This window comes from Mercenaria mercenaria, chromosome 1 (assembly GCF_021730395.1).
Source record: "Mercenaria mercenaria strain notata chromosome 1, MADL_Memer_1, whole genome shotgun sequence".
NCBI lineage: Eukaryota > Metazoa > Mollusca > Bivalvia > Venerida > Veneridae > Mercenaria > Mercenaria mercenaria.
In genome coordinates this window covers 116,357,672-116,378,105 of record NC_069361.1, presented here as the reverse complement: position 1 = coordinate 116,378,105, position 20,434 = coordinate 116,357,672, and the positions used below count along the sequence as shown (strand labels likewise).

Here is a 20,434-nt window from a genome sequence, read left to right as displayed (position 1 = left end):
GGTAATGCAAGTGTGTACAACCTATTAGGTAATGCAAGTGTACGTGTACAACCTATTAGGTAATGCAAGTGTACAACCTATTAGGTAATGCAAGTGTATACAACCTATTAGGTAATGCAAGTGTACAACCTATTAGGTAATGCAAGTGTACCACCTATGGGGTAATGCAAGTGTACAACCTATTAGGTAATGCAAGTGTACAACCTATTAGGTAATGCAAGTGTATACAACCTATTAGGTAATGCAAGTGTACAACCTATTAGGTAATGCAAGTGTACCACCTATGGGGTAATGCAAGTGTACAACCTATTAGGTAATGCAAGTGTACAACCTATTAGGTAATGCAAGTGTACAACTTATGGGGTAATGCAAGTGTACAACCTATGGGGTAATGCAAGTGTACAACCTATTAGGTAATGCAAGTGTACAACCTATGGGGTAATGCAAGTGTACAACCTATTAGGTGATGCAAGTGTACAACCTTTTAGGTAATGCAAGTGTACAATTTATTAGGTGATGCAAGTGTACAACCTATTAGGTAATGCAAGTGTACAACCTATGGGGTAATGCAAGTGTACAACCTATGGGGTAATGCAAGTGTACAACCTATAGGGCAGAGTAGGTATAACCCCTGTAAGACAATGCAGGCATAACACCTCGTAGATGGTGATGTAGCACCTAAAAAGTAGTGCAGGTGTAGCACCTAATGGATAATGCAAATGTAGAGCCTATAGGATGGTGCAGGTGTAACACTTGTTGAACTGTGTAGATGTAAAACCTATTGGACCGTGCATGTGTTGGAAATTGACTGGTTTGTCTTGATAGTATAAGATCTGGGTCACTGGAATCCTGAGGTTCATGAGAGATGTTTATGGCAGAGCCGGATCCAGAAATTTTTGACTGAGGGGCACCAGTCTTGAACGAAGGCATCACCGCCAAGGTGCAAGGTATTGGATGGGGGGTGCCTTTGCCCATGTTAGGTAGGGGTTCAGGGGTCAGTAGCTGGGTCAGAGGGACTCTCCCTGGAAATGTTTGAAATACAGGCATAAAATGGTGGCCTCTGGTGTATCTAATACACCAAGGTCAAAGTTTTGAAGTACTGGAGGGGTACGATACTCCCTTTTTGATTGTGGGGTCAGGCTCTTCCCCTGGAAAATTTTGAAATACAGGTATGAAATGGTAGCCTCTGGTACATTTCTGGGTCTAAATTTTTCCTTTGCCAAAATAGTAGGGTGCATCTTTAATGAGTATAAGTTACTTCTCGGCCAACTGGGGGGGGGGGGGGGCACTGGCCCCCTTGGCCGGTCCTGTATATGGTTATGATTCATTGAAGCAGTACTTCTACTATTCTCTAATTCATGTTCAAAGTTGCAAGTTATATATGGCAAAACATGTAATCCTCTGTGATTATGTGAACTGACTGCTTTATAGAACTAAAACAGAAGCATTAAAAACTTGGTATTTCATAAAATCAGTATGTCTTAACAAAGGACCTTGAGCTGGTAAAGCCTTTCATCTAACAACAATCTATCAACCTTCTAACAGACAGAAACAAACACTGAACAATAAAGTGATAAATTTCTGCACATATCAAGTGCTAGCAATAAGCCCCCTTAGAGCTTATAAAGGGTGTGTATTACATAACAGGTAAGGTGTGAAGTGCCCATATATGTTCTTACCTTATTTTATACTCACCATAAATCTAGTCAAATGTATAATATGACTTAACTTTTACTCCTAAAATAGAGGCACTTGACTACTAGAGTCGATTTCTCATACTGATTTCTTCTAAATTCCAGTTCAACAACATTTCAGAACTGTAAGTTTGATAATTTTAAAACTTTTATGAAGCACCCAAAACACTTAACTGCACAAAACGATGAACATTTTTATTTATAGGCTAAGGATTTAAGCACCCCTATGAACCATCCTTATCTGTAGTTTACAACAGATTAAAAATGCTTGTAAGGACTATGGCAGACTATACGGTCAACCATGGTTTTAACTTGAGCTAAGCATGACTGACTATTGTCATCAGGGACACGACAAAGCCTGCTAGAATACCACTGAACAACAAGTACAGGTAGCCCATTGCCAAGTAACTTTGCTTAAAATTCTTTCCTTTCACTTTTGATTATTACATGTTGCAGGAAGCAGCCACACTTTGATGCATTGTGGGTTATTTTTTATGATTAACACCAGTCATAATACACGCAACCATAGTAAAAATTGTTACTCTGTTTTAGTATGGTCACCTCAAGACTGACCATTACTAAATTGCCAAACCGTTAATGGATAGCAAGACCATCATGAAAACTTCACTCTCAGTGCTACTATGTTCAACCATGGCCAACCCAGACTTTATTTATTTATTTGGGTTTTACGGCACACCAACACAGTATAGGTTATATGGTGCCAAACAGGACTACAAATTTTGGTTTCACATCTCATTTACATCGAAATAAAAACATGAAGTATGGAATCAAAAATTGTATACCTGCTGGAATCACAGAGTTACAGCAAAACCAAGTGTTAAGACCCTATTAGTCGCCTCTTACGATCATGCAAGGGTAAGGCAGTGGTTCCAATTCTTTTCATACACAGATCGTCCCAGAACCACATGGGCAGCTTATCAGATCAAGGTTAGAATGCGGGATATTTTGAACTGTATGTAAGGATGGTCACACTGTTGTTTGACAAACTTTGTTGGATATGGTGACTTTGGTTTAAATGAGGTTCACATTAGCATGTTAGCAGACCATGATTTGCTTATGGTAAGAGCTAATTATAATGCATACTTACCATAGGTCTCGTGTTTCCACATAACCTGTTTTTTGTTAGCTGGTTTAACATCACACCAACACAACTATAGGTCATATGGTGACTTTCCAGAGGAAGACCCCAGGTGCCCTTCCATGCATTATTTCATAAAAAAGTAAGTATCTGGGCAGAACCAGCAACCTTACTTAAGACAGCTGGATGGCTCACTCACATGAAGAATTCAACACCGCGAATGAGGCTTGAACCTACATCAATGAGGGGCAAATGGTTCAGTCAGCGACCTGAAATGACTCGGCCACAGAGGCCCCTTCCCCATAAACTGACATATTTAAGAATTATGGGTATTTATGCCTGCCTCAGGATAGCTCATTGGAGGGTGCAAGAGATTATCAATCTAGGTTGCGAGTTACTTGACAAGATTAACATTCTCCGGGACAATTTAAGTCAGTCATTCTTCATCTCTGATATATAATTATGGAGAAGGTCTCAGTTACTTGCAGAGGCTACAGAATCCAGCAACATTTGTTTGGTCAAATGTCTGCTATCAGGTAACCTAAATTATGTTTAAAATTGGTATAAAATTCAACAAAAGACACAAACTTCAATTATTATTGATATGATCAATTGTGTAAGATATTTCACTGTCATAATATAATCATACCCACTTTACAAAGTCTGTTACAATCTTTAAGTAAGACAGGACAGAATATTTTCTCAAGAATTTTAAGTCCATGTTTTAAGCTGACAGCAGAATTATAATCAAGTATTTTATAAGAATGTGAAGTGCATTACATTTGTCTTATTAATCATGTGAAGTAGAAACATAAAAAATATTTCAAATATAAGTGCCAATCAAACGATTAGACAAAAATGCTGTTCTGAAATATTTTTCTTTCTTTTTATTTTGTAGTTGATTGTCTCAAGTTCATAGTTCATTAATTTTCAGTAAGTACAGTCGAACTTTGTTCGCTCAAACTCGGATAATTCGTACACCAACCTTCACCTAACTCACTGCCAGATCCCAGCTAAATATCTTTTACATGGCTCGAACTACCAGTACCTCAAACAAATTTTGTTTGTCCTGTTGAGTTCAAGTGAATGAAATTCAACCTTATAAAGAGGGGGCATTCTACTGTTACAGTATAACCTCCAGTATCGTTACAGTATAACCTCCGGTATTGTTACAGTATAACCTCCGGTATCATTACAGTATAACCTCCGGTATCGTTACAGTGTAAACCTCCGGTATTGTTACAGTTTAACCTCCGGTATCGTTACAGTGTAAACCTCCGGTATTGTTACAGTTTAACCTCAGGTATTGTTACAGTATAACCTCCGGTATCATTACAGTGTAAACCTCCAGTATCGTTACAGTTTAACCTCCGGTATCGTTACAGTGTAACATCCGGTATCATTACAGTGTAACCTCCGGTATTGTTACAGTGTAACCTCCAGTATGGTTACAGTATAACCTCCGGTACTGTTACAGTTTAACCTCCGGTATTGTTACAGTGTGCGGTATTGTTACAGTTTAACCTCCGGTACTGTTACAGTGTAACCTCCGGTATTGTTACAGTGTGCGGTATTGTTACAGTTTAACCTCCGGTATCGTTACAGTGTAACCTCCGGTACTGTTACAGTGTAACCTCCGGTATTGTTACAGTGTAACCTCCGGTATTGTTACAGTGTGCGGTATTGTTACAGTTTAACCTCCGGTATCGTTACAGTGTAACCTCCGGTATCGTTACAGTATAACCTCCGGTATTATTACAGTATAACCTCCGGTTTTGTTACAGTATAACCTCAGGAAATGACACTTTTGAAGAGAAAACACCTCTTGATTCTTTCCTTCAAAGTGTAATCAACCTCTAATGAACGAAAACCTTAATGTAAACTATTGTGGAATAGGATTCCCCAATGAACAAACAACACACATAACAAGAGAAAACATAAGTTGCAGGTTTGCAGCAGAACAATAGCTTAGAACATGATTACCGCTGTTCACAACAAAACTAATTTTGGAGTATTTTATCAACTGTTATTTAAAACTTCAAAGATAGTTTATGGATAATAATCCATGTTTACAATAAAATATCATAAATAAAGTTATCAATTTTGTAGCTGATCCCCCAATGAAAGGTAGAAATAAGTACAACTATGATACACAAGTCTTTAATAATGGCTGTTCACAATTTATGAGCTACTTCAAAGGCCTCTCAAATTTCGATTATGACTTTGCGACTAAAACTGACCCCTAATTTTGTAAATATTAAAAGTACAGTTTGTAAGTAATAACTGTAACAAGAGCTGTCTGTAAGACAGCACGCTCGACTTTTCTTAGTGCTTCACTCTGAATTAAAGCTTTGCCAGTAAAAGGGGCATAACTCTGTCAAAATTCAAATCAGGAGTTATGGGGATTGTTTCTTCTGGTGTAGCCTCTGATAGTAAATAAGTATTTTAAGTTTTAAGTCAATAGCTGTGGAAGTAACAGAGATATATATGACTTTATCAGAAACTTTAACCAACGGCGACAGCGCTGGGGCGAGTGCAATAGCTCTACTTTTTCTTCGAAAAGTTGAGCTAAAAATGGGTAAATTTGGTCAAAACATGAAATAAAAAGAAACTTTGTTTGTTTTACAATCATGCAAGACCACAATACTTCTTTCACTCATGAACACCATAATTTTATATTACATTTTCACTTCATGAAGTTATTGCATATGTGAAAGATATTTCAATCTTACACTGAAACCATATGCTTCTTCAAATGTCAGTACTCCTGCACTGTGCAGAACAATGCTGTATTACCTAAGCTGAAAAGTCTATATTTGTGTAAAATGTTACTCGACACTTCTGCAAAGTACAGCTACCCTACATAACTGTCACTATTTTCAATATTAAATTAAATATTCTCTATTTATTATAAACAACAAACAATTATGTAGAAACAAGAATTCATGTTATTGCAGTATTTTTGTTTGTCACTATGGAAGAAACCAACATCAAGAGTATCATATTCTAAACCCCAAAATAATTTCATTATCTATATATTATACTTTTATATTTTACTTTTACTTTATTAAGTAAATCTCTTGACAATGTGACATAGGAAAACAATAGGACACTTGATTTATGTGTACAGCTTTCATTATGATTACTATGGTTACTATGTTGGTGTTTATCTGGGATTGGCCACAGAATCATTATGTGCAAATCTCTTTGTAGGAAAACTGAGATTTTCAGAAAAGCATCATAAATCGAACTGCCAAATACAATTATTACTAAATATCATGTATATAAATCTGAAAAATACCTAAGATTCAAAGCAAGAGCACACCTGATGGTACCAAATCAAGTCTTTAAGTGAGCAACCTGGTACACTCTGCTAAAACAGCAACACTGTTGTACACTCAAGTCTATAAGTGAGCACACATGCTGGTACCTTGGTTGCTCAGGTCTATAAGCGAGCACACCTGCTGGTACCAACTCAAGTCTGTAAGTGAGCACACCTGCTGGTACCAACTCAAGTCTATAAGTGAGCACACCAGCTGGTAGTCTAACTAAAGTCTGTGAGCACACCTGCTAGTAGTCCAACTCAGGTCTGTAAGTGAGCACACCTGCTGGTACCAACTCAAGTCTATAAGTGAGCACACCTGCTGGTACCAACTCAAGTCTATAAGTGAGCACACCTGCTGGTACCAACTCAAGTCTGTAAGTGAGCACCCCTGCTGGTACCAACTCAAGTCTGTAAGTGAGCACGCCTGCTGGTACCAACTCAAGCCTGTAAGTGAGCACGCCTGCTGGTACCAACTCAAGCCTGTAAGTGAGCACGCCTGCTGGTACCAACTCAAGCCTGTAAGTGAGCACGCCTGCTGGTACCAACTCAAGCCTGTAAGTGAGCACGCCTGCTGGTACCAACTCAAGCCTGTAAGTGAGCACGCCTGCTTGTACCAACATAAGCCTGTAAGCGAGCACGCCTGCTGGTACCAACTCAAGCCTATAAGCGAGCACGCCTGCTGGTACCAACTCAAGCCTATAAGCGAGCACGCCTGCTGGTACCAACTCAAGTCTATAAGTGCTTCGTTGACATTAAGTCAAAATGTAAGAAAAGAGTTAAGATTCTTTGCTTTTTTTCTCATTATTGATGATGAAAAAATGTATAAAGTTTCAAAGCTACAGTATTAAGAACATGACTAAAAAGTTAATCAAGAAACACCAATGGGTTATAATTCTGACAAAATGCAACAGTCATGGTTCTTTACCTACCTTTAACCGTACAGCTCTTGCTGCCATGTTTTTTGATAAGTCAGAACTAGAATGGATTTCTTTTAACAATTTGGACAGAGGTCCTTCTAATGAACATTCCTGTAATGTTTGAAGCAATCACTGATAGACAACGGACAACATACAATGGATACTGGGTGTCCTCAGCCTTGAGCACTGATAAGGTGAGTTAAGCTTTCTGGATCATACAATAAAAAATGTCATACAAAAAGTTTAATACAACTATTTTATAGCTATTTTTTTCACAACTATTTGCTTTTCTTCGAAAAAAAATTAATAAAAATTAATAAGTACTGTCCAATTTACGTCATTGCATATCAAAACAAGTACATGACAGTAGTGAAATATGCTGTCAAAGGTCAACAAAGTCATCCTCATTATTTTCCTGTATATCCTATAACCATCAACTTAACAATTTTTTTTTCTAATTTACATACCACAGCAAAGAATAGTAAGTATAATATTATATAGTGATATGACCTGAAAAAAAAAATAATTGGAAAAAAAAAATGAATGAATTATTATAATGTACAAAAAAAAAAGTGTTTATATTTCATTTTTGAGTAGTCAAGGTCAGTAAGCGTAAGTATACAGGACATTGTTTGTTACAATTACAAACATAAACATTAAGCCTGCATGTGTACTATAAGGCAGGTTCAAAAACAAAATCTGTAGGGACTTTTAAATTTGTTTTAAAGATTGCCATCATATTAACCTAGTTTGTATTTTAATAATTAAAGAGGAAACATGTAACAGAATTCATTTTGTGTCCTAGGTGCTTTTTGCTTTAATGATAAATAATTAAAAATTAATGAGAAAACAAACAGTTTATAATAAACAATTTTCAATGTCATTGTGACATGCCATTGTACTGAAACTGGGTACATAAAAAGTACAGATTTATGGCCTTTCTGCTCCTATGAATTTTAACTATGAGAAAAACAAGAGCGGTCAATCACCTTACAATACGTATTGTATTATATAAAATGTACCCAAAGTCCCAGGGCTGTTGGAAAAACTGATTTTATTTCACTAAACGAAAAGCAAAACTTACAACATTTTTCCATTAACCTTCTGATTTTTTCGATTGTCAAGGGCTATTTTATGAATGAAACTGGAGTTAATGAACCAAACATGTTGTAATTATATGATTTCATAAACCCGTAATGGTGTCATATATGATTACAACATGAAACTAAAGGCATTATACAAGTAGCCATTTAAATACTGTTCTATTGTCTCTGCGTAAACTGTCCTTATATCACCAATATCTGATTTTAGACGATAAGCTATTTAAAAACAAACATGGTTACGAGAATAATCTCTCTTTAACTTAATTTTACAAGATTTATAGTAATATGTGGTCGGTAAACATTAAATGTCACAGATATCATAAATACTGAACCAACTTTTTATTTGATAGTCAAATATAAAATTTTATTGCCATTTTCATGTTACTTGAAATAGTGACGCACTTCCTCGCTTTCAGAGTCTACGTGTTAAATAACTTAATCAACTTTCGTTTTAACAAGTATTTAAATGTAAGCAATTGAACTTTCAGTTTAAATTTGTGGTATTATCACTGGCAGAGTGTCAAGATTATGAAATAAGTGGATACCGATTCAAGCCGTGTGGGTGGTGGTTGGGGGGAGGGGAATTAAAGGTTTTCATTCAAGGAGCCATTCAGCTGGTTCGGTAAATTAAGCTTACTAAACCAAGCTACCAGCTAATCTTCCTGCAACTAATAAGATAAGATGAGTAAAATTTGTATTCGTTGTGACCTTATTTTGCAGACTGATGTGACCATGAAAGTTACAGTTCCTGACAAATATTAGTGATTTCACAGTGTACAGTGCTCCCTCAGAGTCTCTACAACAACACCCTTTGGGAGATGGAAAATTTGGTTGTTGTTCGGAGGGAGTTGTTGTAGAGAGGTAAAATAAAGAACAATTAGCATATTTTGGAGTCAGTAGCAAGAGTTGTTGCAAGGTGGGAATTGTTGTTCAGAGGCCGCTGTACAGAGGGAGCACTGTACTCGTTAAATGTTGTCAAAGTCAGCAGTGTTACAAGTAGTATCGCACATTTTGAAAATTAGAATACAGTCTCACAGCATTACTTGTATATAGTAGGCATAGGAAATAGAGATCAATATAATTGCACCTTTACTAATCCTACCAGGTGTTCTGTATTACAAAAGTGGATCTATTGTGACATTTTGATACAAGCAAAACTGTATTATCTGCACTATTATTTACCTACTGGTACTTCGTTTTATTATTGGCTTGTTAAAAGTTAATTTTTTACCATATGTAAGTTGACAGAATCATAGGAACCATGTCTTGAGGGGTAAATCAAACACAAATTAATAAATCCTTAATGATTTTGTTGTGCAAAAAAGTATGATATTGTGTCTTAAACAGTTTTCTTTTTCCACTCAATTGTGTAATTGCAAGGGAAGTAAACTAATAGATCTCTACTTATAAGTACTAGCCTAAGGCAAGAGTTGTCATTCTTTGCGGATCACAACTTTAAATTAAAAATTAAAACTTCTGTTATTGATATTAACAAAACTATCATAAACTTCACATTTGTGAAATCATTTTTGGTTATTTCAAGGACTTGGAAATTAATTTCTAGACTTTATTTAATGTAATTCTATCATTGAAAATTTTAGGGCCTATCTCTATATATAGGCAAAATAATGTCAATTACTGATTGATCAATCAATTTGGTGCATCTTCCATTGAAAAATTGTTCCATTTAAAACAAACTGCTGTTACAGCAATTCTAATAGAATTAATTGATTTCCAATTATAACCACTTAATGTCTCTAACTGCAACAGATCAATTCTTCTGCTGATTATCAAACACATTTTGACTTGAATTATTTGAAGTGCGGAAAACACATTGATCTGGTGATCGATAAACACTTGAATTCCTTTGGTGAGCAATTTTTGCCAAGATAAATCACGAAGTATTAATGTTTTGTTGGAAGTTTTTACTTGTTTTTCACGCTTGTGACAAGAAAAATGATCTCGTTTAAATGGTCCTTTAGAACTGACAAATCAATTAAAGGTGTTTTTTTGCTATGGCAAGGTCTTTTCCATGAACAAGAAGTAAAAGATGTTATTACCGGGTCAAAGTATTGTCACAATTGAGTCTATACACACCGACCAATGCATGTGGTCCGAAACATGCAAAAATGTGAAATACAGCTGGTTCTACTTTGAAATAAATATTATAGCTGTGGCGTAAAACATTTTATTCAAACAGACTGAGAAAAAACCAGGTACCCCCTTAGTGTTGGTCTATAAATATGTCCTTAAATAATCTACAAGGTGTCATGAAAACTTGTTTCACTGATAAAATGATTTTTGAAAGCGTAAAGGTCTCCTCGTAAAATAAGCTTCTTTATCGGCATGTTCTACCCAAGGATTATTCTTTATTCCCTTTCTATATTTTACGAGTGTATTCTAGCATAATAGTCGTTATAAAGAACACAGATTTCCATTAATATATCAGAAGAATCACCTGGGCTGTTTTCGAATTCAAATATTGACAATTTATCAGATCAAAATGTGGAATCCCCCTGTCAATGGACAAACCACTCGAAACACAATAGTCCAACTTTTAAGTTAACGCTGCTCATCGTTAAGTTTTTCTTAAATTAAAATCAAACCACCATTTTGATTAATATCGGGTTTTATATCCTCCGATAATGGCTATTCAAACATTGTCTATTCTGTTTTTAAGATTTCACATCTCGGAATAATACAATTTGATATTTACCTCCGAACGAAGCATGCAAAATATATCAAACAAAATTATTCCTAAACAAATAGCGCTTAAAACTTTAAATTCACTTTGAAATTTTCATTTGGCATTTACTCATCTCATTTTCAACCTATTGTAAGGCAAGTGAAGGAGAGTATAAAAGATTGATGAATACACCCTCAAGAATCATTAATCCTTTAAAAGAATTATTTTCATTTTTTCCATTCTTGCTCATCCTTTAGACATATTTTATTGTATCAATGCAATCTCGACAACTGTCTTTGTATGGAGTAAGGGAGGTAACTGTTACAAAGATACCTGCTGAATTTCTGATTTTCCTCATTCTGACACCCACTAAAGAATGAAGAGACAGAGGTCACTTGGTGTCTCTCTGTTTTGAGATTCTGTCTGCACCCGCCCCTCCCCACTTCCCACAATCTTCCCTCACAGGCACCAGAACAACAGAACAATGTTGGCAGAAACCACGCAACCATCTTGCAATATGAATTATTTAGTGACTCCTTCTGTAAACTGACAATCCGTAGTTTGTGCTATATGAAAGCCCTATATTCAACTCATGCTTACTGGGCTAATTAATCAAAACTTTAGAAATTAGACTGAAAATTAAATTCTAGTGATTTGGACCTTGGGCAATAGTTTCAATTACTGACCTGCAAGTCATTCAATTAGTGTATAATATATAGACAGACTTGCTTTTTTATTATTTGTGAAATTCTTTAATATCCATCTGAAGTCTTGCAAAAGATGCAAAATATTCTAACCTAGACCTAAACATAGAGCTAGATGGTATGTAGAATACAACATCACATATTTAATTTAATGAATTTTTTTACACTATCACCCCTATCACAATGTGCCCAGAAATTATAGACAGAATAAGCTATAACCTTTAGCCTGCTGGCGGCAAGTGATTCTGCAGACCAACATCAGCCTGCACATCCATGCTGAACCACAACCTGCAATGTTCCTTTAGCCTAAATCTACTGAATATTAATATAAGTTCAATCTTTTACATTCTCCTATAAACCTACAAACTTGCACTTCAAGGGATAACCAGAGAAATATGGGCACACTCAACTCTTAAAACTTTTTAAAATTCTCATTTCATAAAAAAAAAAATAGCAAGTAAAAATTAAATTTTTGTAAAATAAAGAAGACTTATATAGAAGATGACATCAATAAATATTATATTTAATTATTTCTAAATATCTAACAACGCTTTGGAAAAAACATGCTTCTTTCATCAGTATTTGCAGTGAAACACCTGTTTTTAAACACCGTTCTCAAAATATCCTAAGTTTCTACGCAGGATATTTTTTTTTGCGTTTTATTTACAATATTTTATGCAAATGGAAGCACTCATGCCATAGCGGTATACAACTGTGTCACTAGCACAGGAAATCCGGTAAGATAACGCCTAATCAACAGTAATCTCTTCATATCCTAATATTGATTTTGTATTATAGAAGATGGGCTCCAATTTAAGATCCCCCCATTCAATATTGCTTTTAATAACCTAACAGTTTAACGGTAAATCATTGTAAATGGATTTTCTCCCATGACCTTCACCCTTTTTCTTCAATAAGACGTGCAAAGAGGGCATAAGCATTAAGTGTGCAGTTGGTAACTCAAACACTCCTATCTCTAAAAATAACTGTTTGCATTACTGTACAATCACTGTTTTTTTGATAAATAAATGAGAAAATGGCAGTGGGCTGGTATGCTGTTGACAAAAACATTGTTGTTTTTTAAAGACCCCTGTTTCCAGCCATTCAATCAGCATCAGTTTAAGCAAACAAAGCAATAAAAAAATAGCAATCAGTTAAAGCAAAAATAACAACCAGTTAAAGCAAAAATAACAATCAGCAAAATAACAATCAGTTAAAGCAAAAATAGCAATCAAAAAATATTAATAATCAGTTAAAGCAAAAATAGCAATCAGATAAAGCAAAAATAACAATCAGCAAAATAACAATCAGTTAAAGCAAAAATTGCAAACAAAACAAGCAGTAATTGCAGTTTATTGAGAAGAAGCAGAACAATTGTAAAATACAGCTGTAGCAGTTAAAGTAGAAACAACAGTAAATGAAAGTGGACAACAAACTAGAGCTATCACTAAAGGTGATGAATGTACCCCCCCCACCCCTCCCCCCGCATGCACTGTCACAGTACATTGCAATTTGACACACACAAGATTGCATAATTATGTGGACTGTATGTATACAGTATAGTAACAAACAAGAGCTGTCCGTAAGACAGCCAAGCTCGACTATTCAAAATATTGTCCCAGAAGCAGGAAAATATTACCCAAAAAGGTTAAATATCAAAAGAGTTTTAAGTTCTAAAGGGGGAATAATTTGACCAAAATGCATATCAGTTATGGGACTTGCTGCTATCAACTAGTTTTATAACCCCGAAAGCACATGTGAAGTTTCAATTCAATATCTGCATTAGTTTTAGAGATAGAAACTTGCATGTAAAACTTTAACCAGAATTTTCAAAGTCCAAAAGGGGGCATAATTTGCCCAAAATACATGCCAGAGTTATGGGACTTGATCCAGTGAGGTTAGTAATTGATCTAGAAAAAGAAAAAATAAGTTTCAAATCTATATGCCTTTTAGAAATAGCTGTATGTACTTGCATGCAAAACTTTAACCAGAATTTGCTAAGTCCAAAACGGGGCATAATTTGGCCAAAATGAAGGTCAGAGTTATGGGACTTGCTGCTATCAACTAGTTTTATAACCCCGAAGATACATGTGAAGTTTCAAATCAATATCTGCATTAGTTTTGGAGATAATAACTTGCATGTAAAACTTTAACCAAAATTTTCTAAGTCCAAAAGGGGGCATAATTTGCCCAAAATACATGCCAGAGTTATGGGATTTGATCCAGTGAGGTTAGTAATTGATCTAGAAAAAGAAAAAATAAGTTTCAAATCTATATGCCTTTTAGAAATAGCTGTATGTACTTGCACGCAAAACTTTAACCAGAATTTGCTAAGTCCAAAAGGGGGCATAATTTGGCCAAAATGAAGGTCAGAGTTATGGGACTTGCTGCTATCAACTAGTTTTATAACCCCGAAGATACAAATCAATATCTGCATTAGTTTTGGAGATAATAACTTGCATGTAAAACTTTAACCAAAATTTTCTAAGTCTAAAAGGGGGCATAATTTGCTCAAAAAACATGTCAGAGTTATGGGTCTTGACCCAGTGAGGTTGGTAATTGATCTAGAGAAAGAAAAAGTAAGTTTCAAATCTATATGCCTTTTAGAAATAGCTGTATGTACTTGCACGCAAAACTTTAACCAGAATTTTCTAAGTCCAAAAGGGGGCATAATTTGGCCAAAATGAAAGTCAGAGTTATGGGACTTGCTGCTATCAACTAGTTTTATAACCCGAAGACACATGTGAAGTTTCAAATCAATATCTGCATTAGTTTTGGAGATAGTAACTTGCATGTAAAACTTTAACCAAAATTTTCTAAGTCCAAAAGGGGGCATAATTTGCTCAAAATACATGTCAGAGTTATGGGACTTGACCCAGAGAGGTTGGTAATTGACCTAGAAAAAGAAAAAATAAGTTTCAAAGCTATATGCCTTTAATTGATGGGTGTATGTACTTGCATGCAAAAACTTAACCAAGGTGTGACGCCGACGCCGACGCCGACGCCAGGGTGAGTAGAATAGCTAGACTATTCTTTGAATAGTCGAGCTAAAAACAAAGTCCCATAACTATGCAGAATATTTATCTAAAAGAACGTAACATGCCCCATGCACAAATAGGGTTGGTACTGATCAATTGTGTGAAGTTTCATTAAATTGTGTGCAAGGGTTCGGAAGATTAGGCGCGCACAAGTTTGCATATGCAGACTGTATGTACATAGTATGTTAACAAGAAACAAAGTCCCATAACACTGCAATTTTTGTTGTTGAAAGAACCTAACATGCCCCATGCACAACTACTGTTGTTACTGATCACTTGTGTGAAGTTTCATTAAATTGTGTCAAGGGGATGAGGAGAGATGGTGCGCACAAGATTGTGTCTATGTATATAGTATAGTAACAAAAAACAAAGTCCCGTAACTCTGCAATTTTTTTTTCTGAAAGAACCTAACATGCCCCATGCACAACTACTGTTGTTACTGATCACTTGTGTGAAGTTTCATTAAATTGTGTCAAGGGGATGAGGAGAGATGGTGCGCACAAGATTGTGTCTACGGACTGACGGACAGACAGACAGACAACCTGAAACAGTCTAACTAAAGTTGTGAATACAGTTGCATAATAACAAAATAATATTTCAGATTGTGTTAAGACCAACAAAAGTTTAATAGGCAAAGTATTTTATCAGGAGGTATGTATCATAATCAGCTACAGAAACAAATTAATGTATTTCTAGGATAGGCAAAGGCAATATCTAAAAGCCTATGCAACAGGATAATTTGTTACTGTAAGCCACAGCAACATTTTAATAGTATGTGCAACAACATGATTATTTTTCACCAAGAAACAATTTCCATATTCACTGCAGCTATAGTAAAGTATTAACAACCCATGAAGCAACATTACCAAGTACCAAATCCACATGGAAATGAAAAAAGTGGTATTGCCAAAACATTATGCATTTATGGTAAAGTCTTTTTATGAAGAAATAAATAATTTTTAATTAAAATTTTATTACGAAGTTGTCAAATAAAATATAATAATGTGACCCACACATCAAATCTCTCATGCCAATACACTAATTGTAATAAAAGATTGAATAGCTATTATCAGTACCCATTCTCTCTCAAATAGAGATAATAAATAATCCAAAGAGTACCCCATATTGTGAAATATTGGATAAGATAGCTGGGGCACAATACATATTAAATCACAATTGAGTGCCTATTTCCTGCTTACCGATAAAACTTCCTTTCTTCAACAACATTTCAATATGGCCAAATGCAAATTTACATTAAAATGTTCAGATTTAAATAAAAGTTCAATAACCTTGGTGACATTACGCAAATTCTGTAAATTAGAATCTTTCGCGGTGTGATTATATCTTTTTCTATTACCTGGGTGATCCTTGACTTTTCAATAATCTAACTACTTTATCTTACTATAGATTGTTAAAGAAAATTGAAATTGAAAAATTCATCTTATCTCCTTAATCTGAAGAAAAATATGCCCAGGGGACTTTTTACCCTCAATTTTGTGTATTAAACAAGTTTAATATGTGTAAAAAGTAATTTTGATGAAGTTGTATAATGTTAAAAAGATTGTCATATGCCAATTTTCATGACCGACCGCCCCCCCCCCCCCCCCCCCCCACCCTCCAATAAAACAACCCCAGAAAGACAGTTCCTATAATGAAAAAAATGTCAGAAAATTTTCCGTGGGAAAGATTTAATGAATTTAAGAGACTTTAAGTCTAGTATGAATTTCAGATTCAGAACAAAATTAAATGACAAATTTTCTACTTTAAACTATATGAATACTAATATAACCATTAAACAGCTATTAAAATATAATTAAACACTAAAATAACATACTTTCAATAAATCTGTAAGGTCAACGGTCATATTGAATTAGTAAATTTACTATAACATGTTATGTTATCAAACAAAGTTAAATATATAAATGTTCTTATCTATAAAAATATAAACAAAATTTATAAACTTGAGCTGAGAAGGAGAGCAAAGTGATGTATCAACTTAAGATTTTAGAAAACCGCCTCAAAGTTTACCCATTCTCAACAACAGAAGCTATGACTGAAACTAAACAATATGTCACGAAGTCTGCACCCATGCAATTAAACGAAACAAATTCAATATTATGTAATCAATTATAACAGTATAAAGAGCTATCAACTTCCTACATGAAACTGTTGCTATTGACGACTAAATATGGTTTTAGATTTTTTTTTCTCAGTAATTTACTAGTCATAAAATCTGGATAAGAATAGTTACAAATCTAAACATGTTTTCAACCTGCTTTTCAAATGCATTATTTTAAATCAGCAATTCCTGTACCAGTAAAAGGCAGCTTCATTATTTTTTTTACAATTGAATGCATTCCTCTTTAATTATACTCCACAATTTCTTGAAAACTTTTTGAAAAACCTTGCAGGTGTTTCATAAAGCTATCATTAAATCATTCAAATACTAGAATGAAGATGGTGGGACCTGGCTTGTCCAGTATCTAAATGATATGCTAATTTATTTCACTGGTCAATGTGACAACCTGTATTGAGCTACCCTGACACCCCAATACAATCTTCTCATCAAAACAGGTTTTATGATAATGTCCAGATTCAATTTCCATATTTTAATTTTCTATGCTCCTGGCTACTTAATTGTAAATCACTGAATCTCTGACCTTCACTTTTATAACAATATGCGGAAAAATGTACAGCAGCGCACAAATTTGTGACACGACTTAACACGCAACTTCCCATCAGTAAGTTACAAGTTTGATCTTCCAGTGAGAAGAATTTCCTCAAACATTATTTAGCTCCACCTCGAACCAAGGTAGAGAAGTTGTAAATTACTTGTTGCAGGCATGGAACCTAAGAACACATGATTCATCGCTTTAGCCTGCTGGCAGAAAGTGATTTTGCCTTTGCAACCAGTGCAGACCAAGATCAACCTGCACATCTGTGTCTAGATTGTTCGCCAGTCAGTCAGTAAATTTTCAGTCAACACCTCTTTGAATAATAAGTGGTACTGCTGAAACTGAATGAATAGCCACTGTACATTTTAGAAAATCAGCATGGTAAATGTTAAATAGAAGTGTCTGAAAAATGGTATTAAACAAGTGGAGTGTTTGAAAACTGGTATTAAACTAGTGGAGACCTGTATTGACAATCAGCAAATTAAGTATTCTCTGCTCTCTATTTCAGTACTAACAATCAGCAAGTTAAGTATTCTCAGCTCTCTGTTTCAGTACTGACAATCAGCAAGTTAAGTATTCTCTGCTCTCTATTTCAGTATTGACAATCAGCAAGTTAAGTATTCTCTGCTCTCTATTTCAGTACTGACAATCAGCAAATTAAGTATTCTCAGATCAGCAAAATAAGTATTCTCTGATCTGTATTTCAGTACTGACAATCAGCAAATTAAGTATTCTCTGATCTCTATTTCAGTACTGACAATCAGCAAATTAAGTATTCTCTGATCTCTATTTCAGTACTGACAATCAGCAAATTAAGTATTCTCTGATCTTTATTTCAATACTGACAATCAGCAAGTTAAGTATTCTCTGATCTCTATTTCAGTACTGACAATAAGCAAGTTAAGTATTCTCTGCTCTCTATTTCAGTACTGACAATCAGCAAGTTAAGTATTCTCTGATCTCTATTCTCCTTTTTCTGCTGAAAGCCATGGGTGCACCGAGCTGAGTTGCTTCCAAAGAATACCAAAACTTACTTGATTTGCAGAGTGTCATTACTGGCCCACTACTTTAAATCATTTAAAATCATTCGTAGAAGATATCAAGTGACTTATATTTTTATAATTTATGCAGATTATAGTAATGTTGGTTATCCACAGATTATTTCACCGGCTTTCTCTATTGTTCACATTTTTGAAAGGCAACATTCCAAGGGAAAGAATTTTGTTTACGATATACCACATTACATGGACATCAAGTTCATATCCATTCTTTATCATGGGGCGATTTTACGACATGAACTATTAACCCCAACAAATGCAAATTATGTTACTGCAAGAAAAATATAGTAAAAAAAGATGCGATAATAATATCTGCGATTTCCGCTTGGCCAGGTCTAACACTGTCTATCTATCTTGTATCACCATCATCACCGAGTCATCCGAAAAGGTGATCCAGTGGTCTTTCTTAATAAAAAAAGTTTCAGTTTTCACGCTGATAAATGACAAAAAGCGTAATTTTACATTATATTTACACTCACTTCACACTGATGCGCAATGGCCCAGGGTTTCACCTTTTATTTTCTGATCAGATAATGCTATCATATAGATGATGTTTGAAAATATGATCCCTGGGTATGAAAGAAAATGGAAAAAATATGATACCTTTAAAAGTGATAACGTAGCAAGAAACTGTTAAAATGTAACAGTAAAGGAAATTATGATGAAATGATTAAATACAAATCTCATGGTGGTATTCAAATTTTGTTTCAGAGGAATTTTACCTTAACTGTTAATTGTACCATAAGACCTCCTATGATTTCCATTGATAAAATTTTATGGTGAAAAAAATGGCCATTTCAAGTGACAGATACACAAGGCTTTTAAAAAGAAAAATGTGTTTCGGTAATCAAAACAAAAACTGATAAGAGCACATCAGTGTAAACTGTATACAAAAAATATAAAAAGAAGCAATGACTTCTTTAAGTAAAGATCTCAACATGCAACTTCAATTATAAAGAACTCAATGGTCCCATTGCACTGGGTGCACAGTTATAAAAACCAAAGTTTGGGGACCAGTCTCAGAATCCCAGCATCTGATTGGCTGAAACTGAGCACATCTTTGAAAATTGACCAATGACAAGGCTGCATGCCGAGACTGGTCTCCAAACTCAAGTTTTATATCCTTGAAGCAAGGTTTGGATAAAAATAAAGTTGCAGACATAGAACTAATGGTTTTCTAACCCTTACCCTGCTAAATTTCTATAATGAACTTGTCCATCTTTCAGTTTGGACAGTACAATTAACAGTTAAAAGTGGTAAATACCCAAAAGATACTGACTGAATGGCGAACTGTGCAGATCATGATCTACACTGGTCGCAAAGACAGAATCAATCATGTCCAGCAAAAGTGTAGTGTTTTCTTTTACCACAAATATCCCGACTTACATTTGGACAAAGAAAAGCGAATCTTAATTACTTGGACTAATTTTTTTTTTCTTTCATTTTTATAGCTGCAGGGTCAGGAAAAATTATGTTCAGATCAGCATCTTGGTCCTCCTTCAGTCAGCATACATACAACTTAAATGCAATTGGTGTGTCCCATGCGATTAAATAGTGACAAACTTTAATTTGTATTCTATTAATAATATCACCTTGATTATCTCAGTATATTATCCTCATTTTAGAATTACTTATTTCGAAATGTTACGGGAGAAATTATGTTGTTAATTTTAAGCAATAAAACTTTTGTCGAAGAACCAAACAAAGCAGTACAGTAACTTACTCAAAGACCAACAACTGTGTCGATTAATAAATAATTTAGATACTCTATAAAATCACCAAAAATATGGCTCTCAAATTAACCTTTGCATTTAAATACCTTTAAATATCTTTTTAAATCACTTTTAAAAGCCTTTTTCATAGTCCACTAGACAGATCAGCTACATCAAAGACCTAGATTTTACGATAGATTTATTCGAGGACAAAAAAATTGTTATTTTCAAACAGAGAATTTCATCTACTCTATCTAGTATTTCAAAACTTGCTACTTTTTCAATATGTTATCATTAAAACTTATGAATAAGTAATCTTGAATTGGCGATCTGTAAGTGTAATGCTTATTCGACTGGAAATATTCTATTTTGTGTAACAATACGGGGATGACGGTAACATCGGTGCTGTAATCCAAAGCTTCC

At 34.7% G+C, this 20,434-nt stretch overlaps 1 protein-coding gene across 1 annotated transcript; it reads right to left on the bottom strand.

Moving 5' to 3' along the window:
• Nucleotides 1–6,363: 6,363 nt before the first annotated feature.
• Nucleotides 6,364–7,074, bottom strand: LOC128551065 (uncharacterized). Its single transcript, XM_053531403.1, has 2 exons — nucleotides 7,044–7,074; nucleotides 6,364–6,830 (listed from the first exon to the last, which is right to left on the bottom strand). The coding sequence occupies exons 1-2, from the start codon at nucleotides 7,072–7,074 to the stop codon at nucleotides 6,364–6,366; spliced, it is 498 nt and encodes a 165-aa protein (XP_053387378.1).
• Between the last annotated feature and the right edge of the window lie 13,360 nt (nucleotides 7,075–20,434).

Bases quoted from the DNA above. Each gene is read 5' to 3' on its own strand.
- LOC128551065 (XM_053531403.1), bottom strand. From the start codon at position 7,074: ATGGCAGCAAGAGCTGTACGGTTAAAGGTAG. The intron at 6,831-7,043 runs GTAAAGAACCAT...TGGTACCAGCAG, and splicing joins AGCTGTACGGTTAAAGGTAG to GCGTGCTCGCTTATAGGCTT.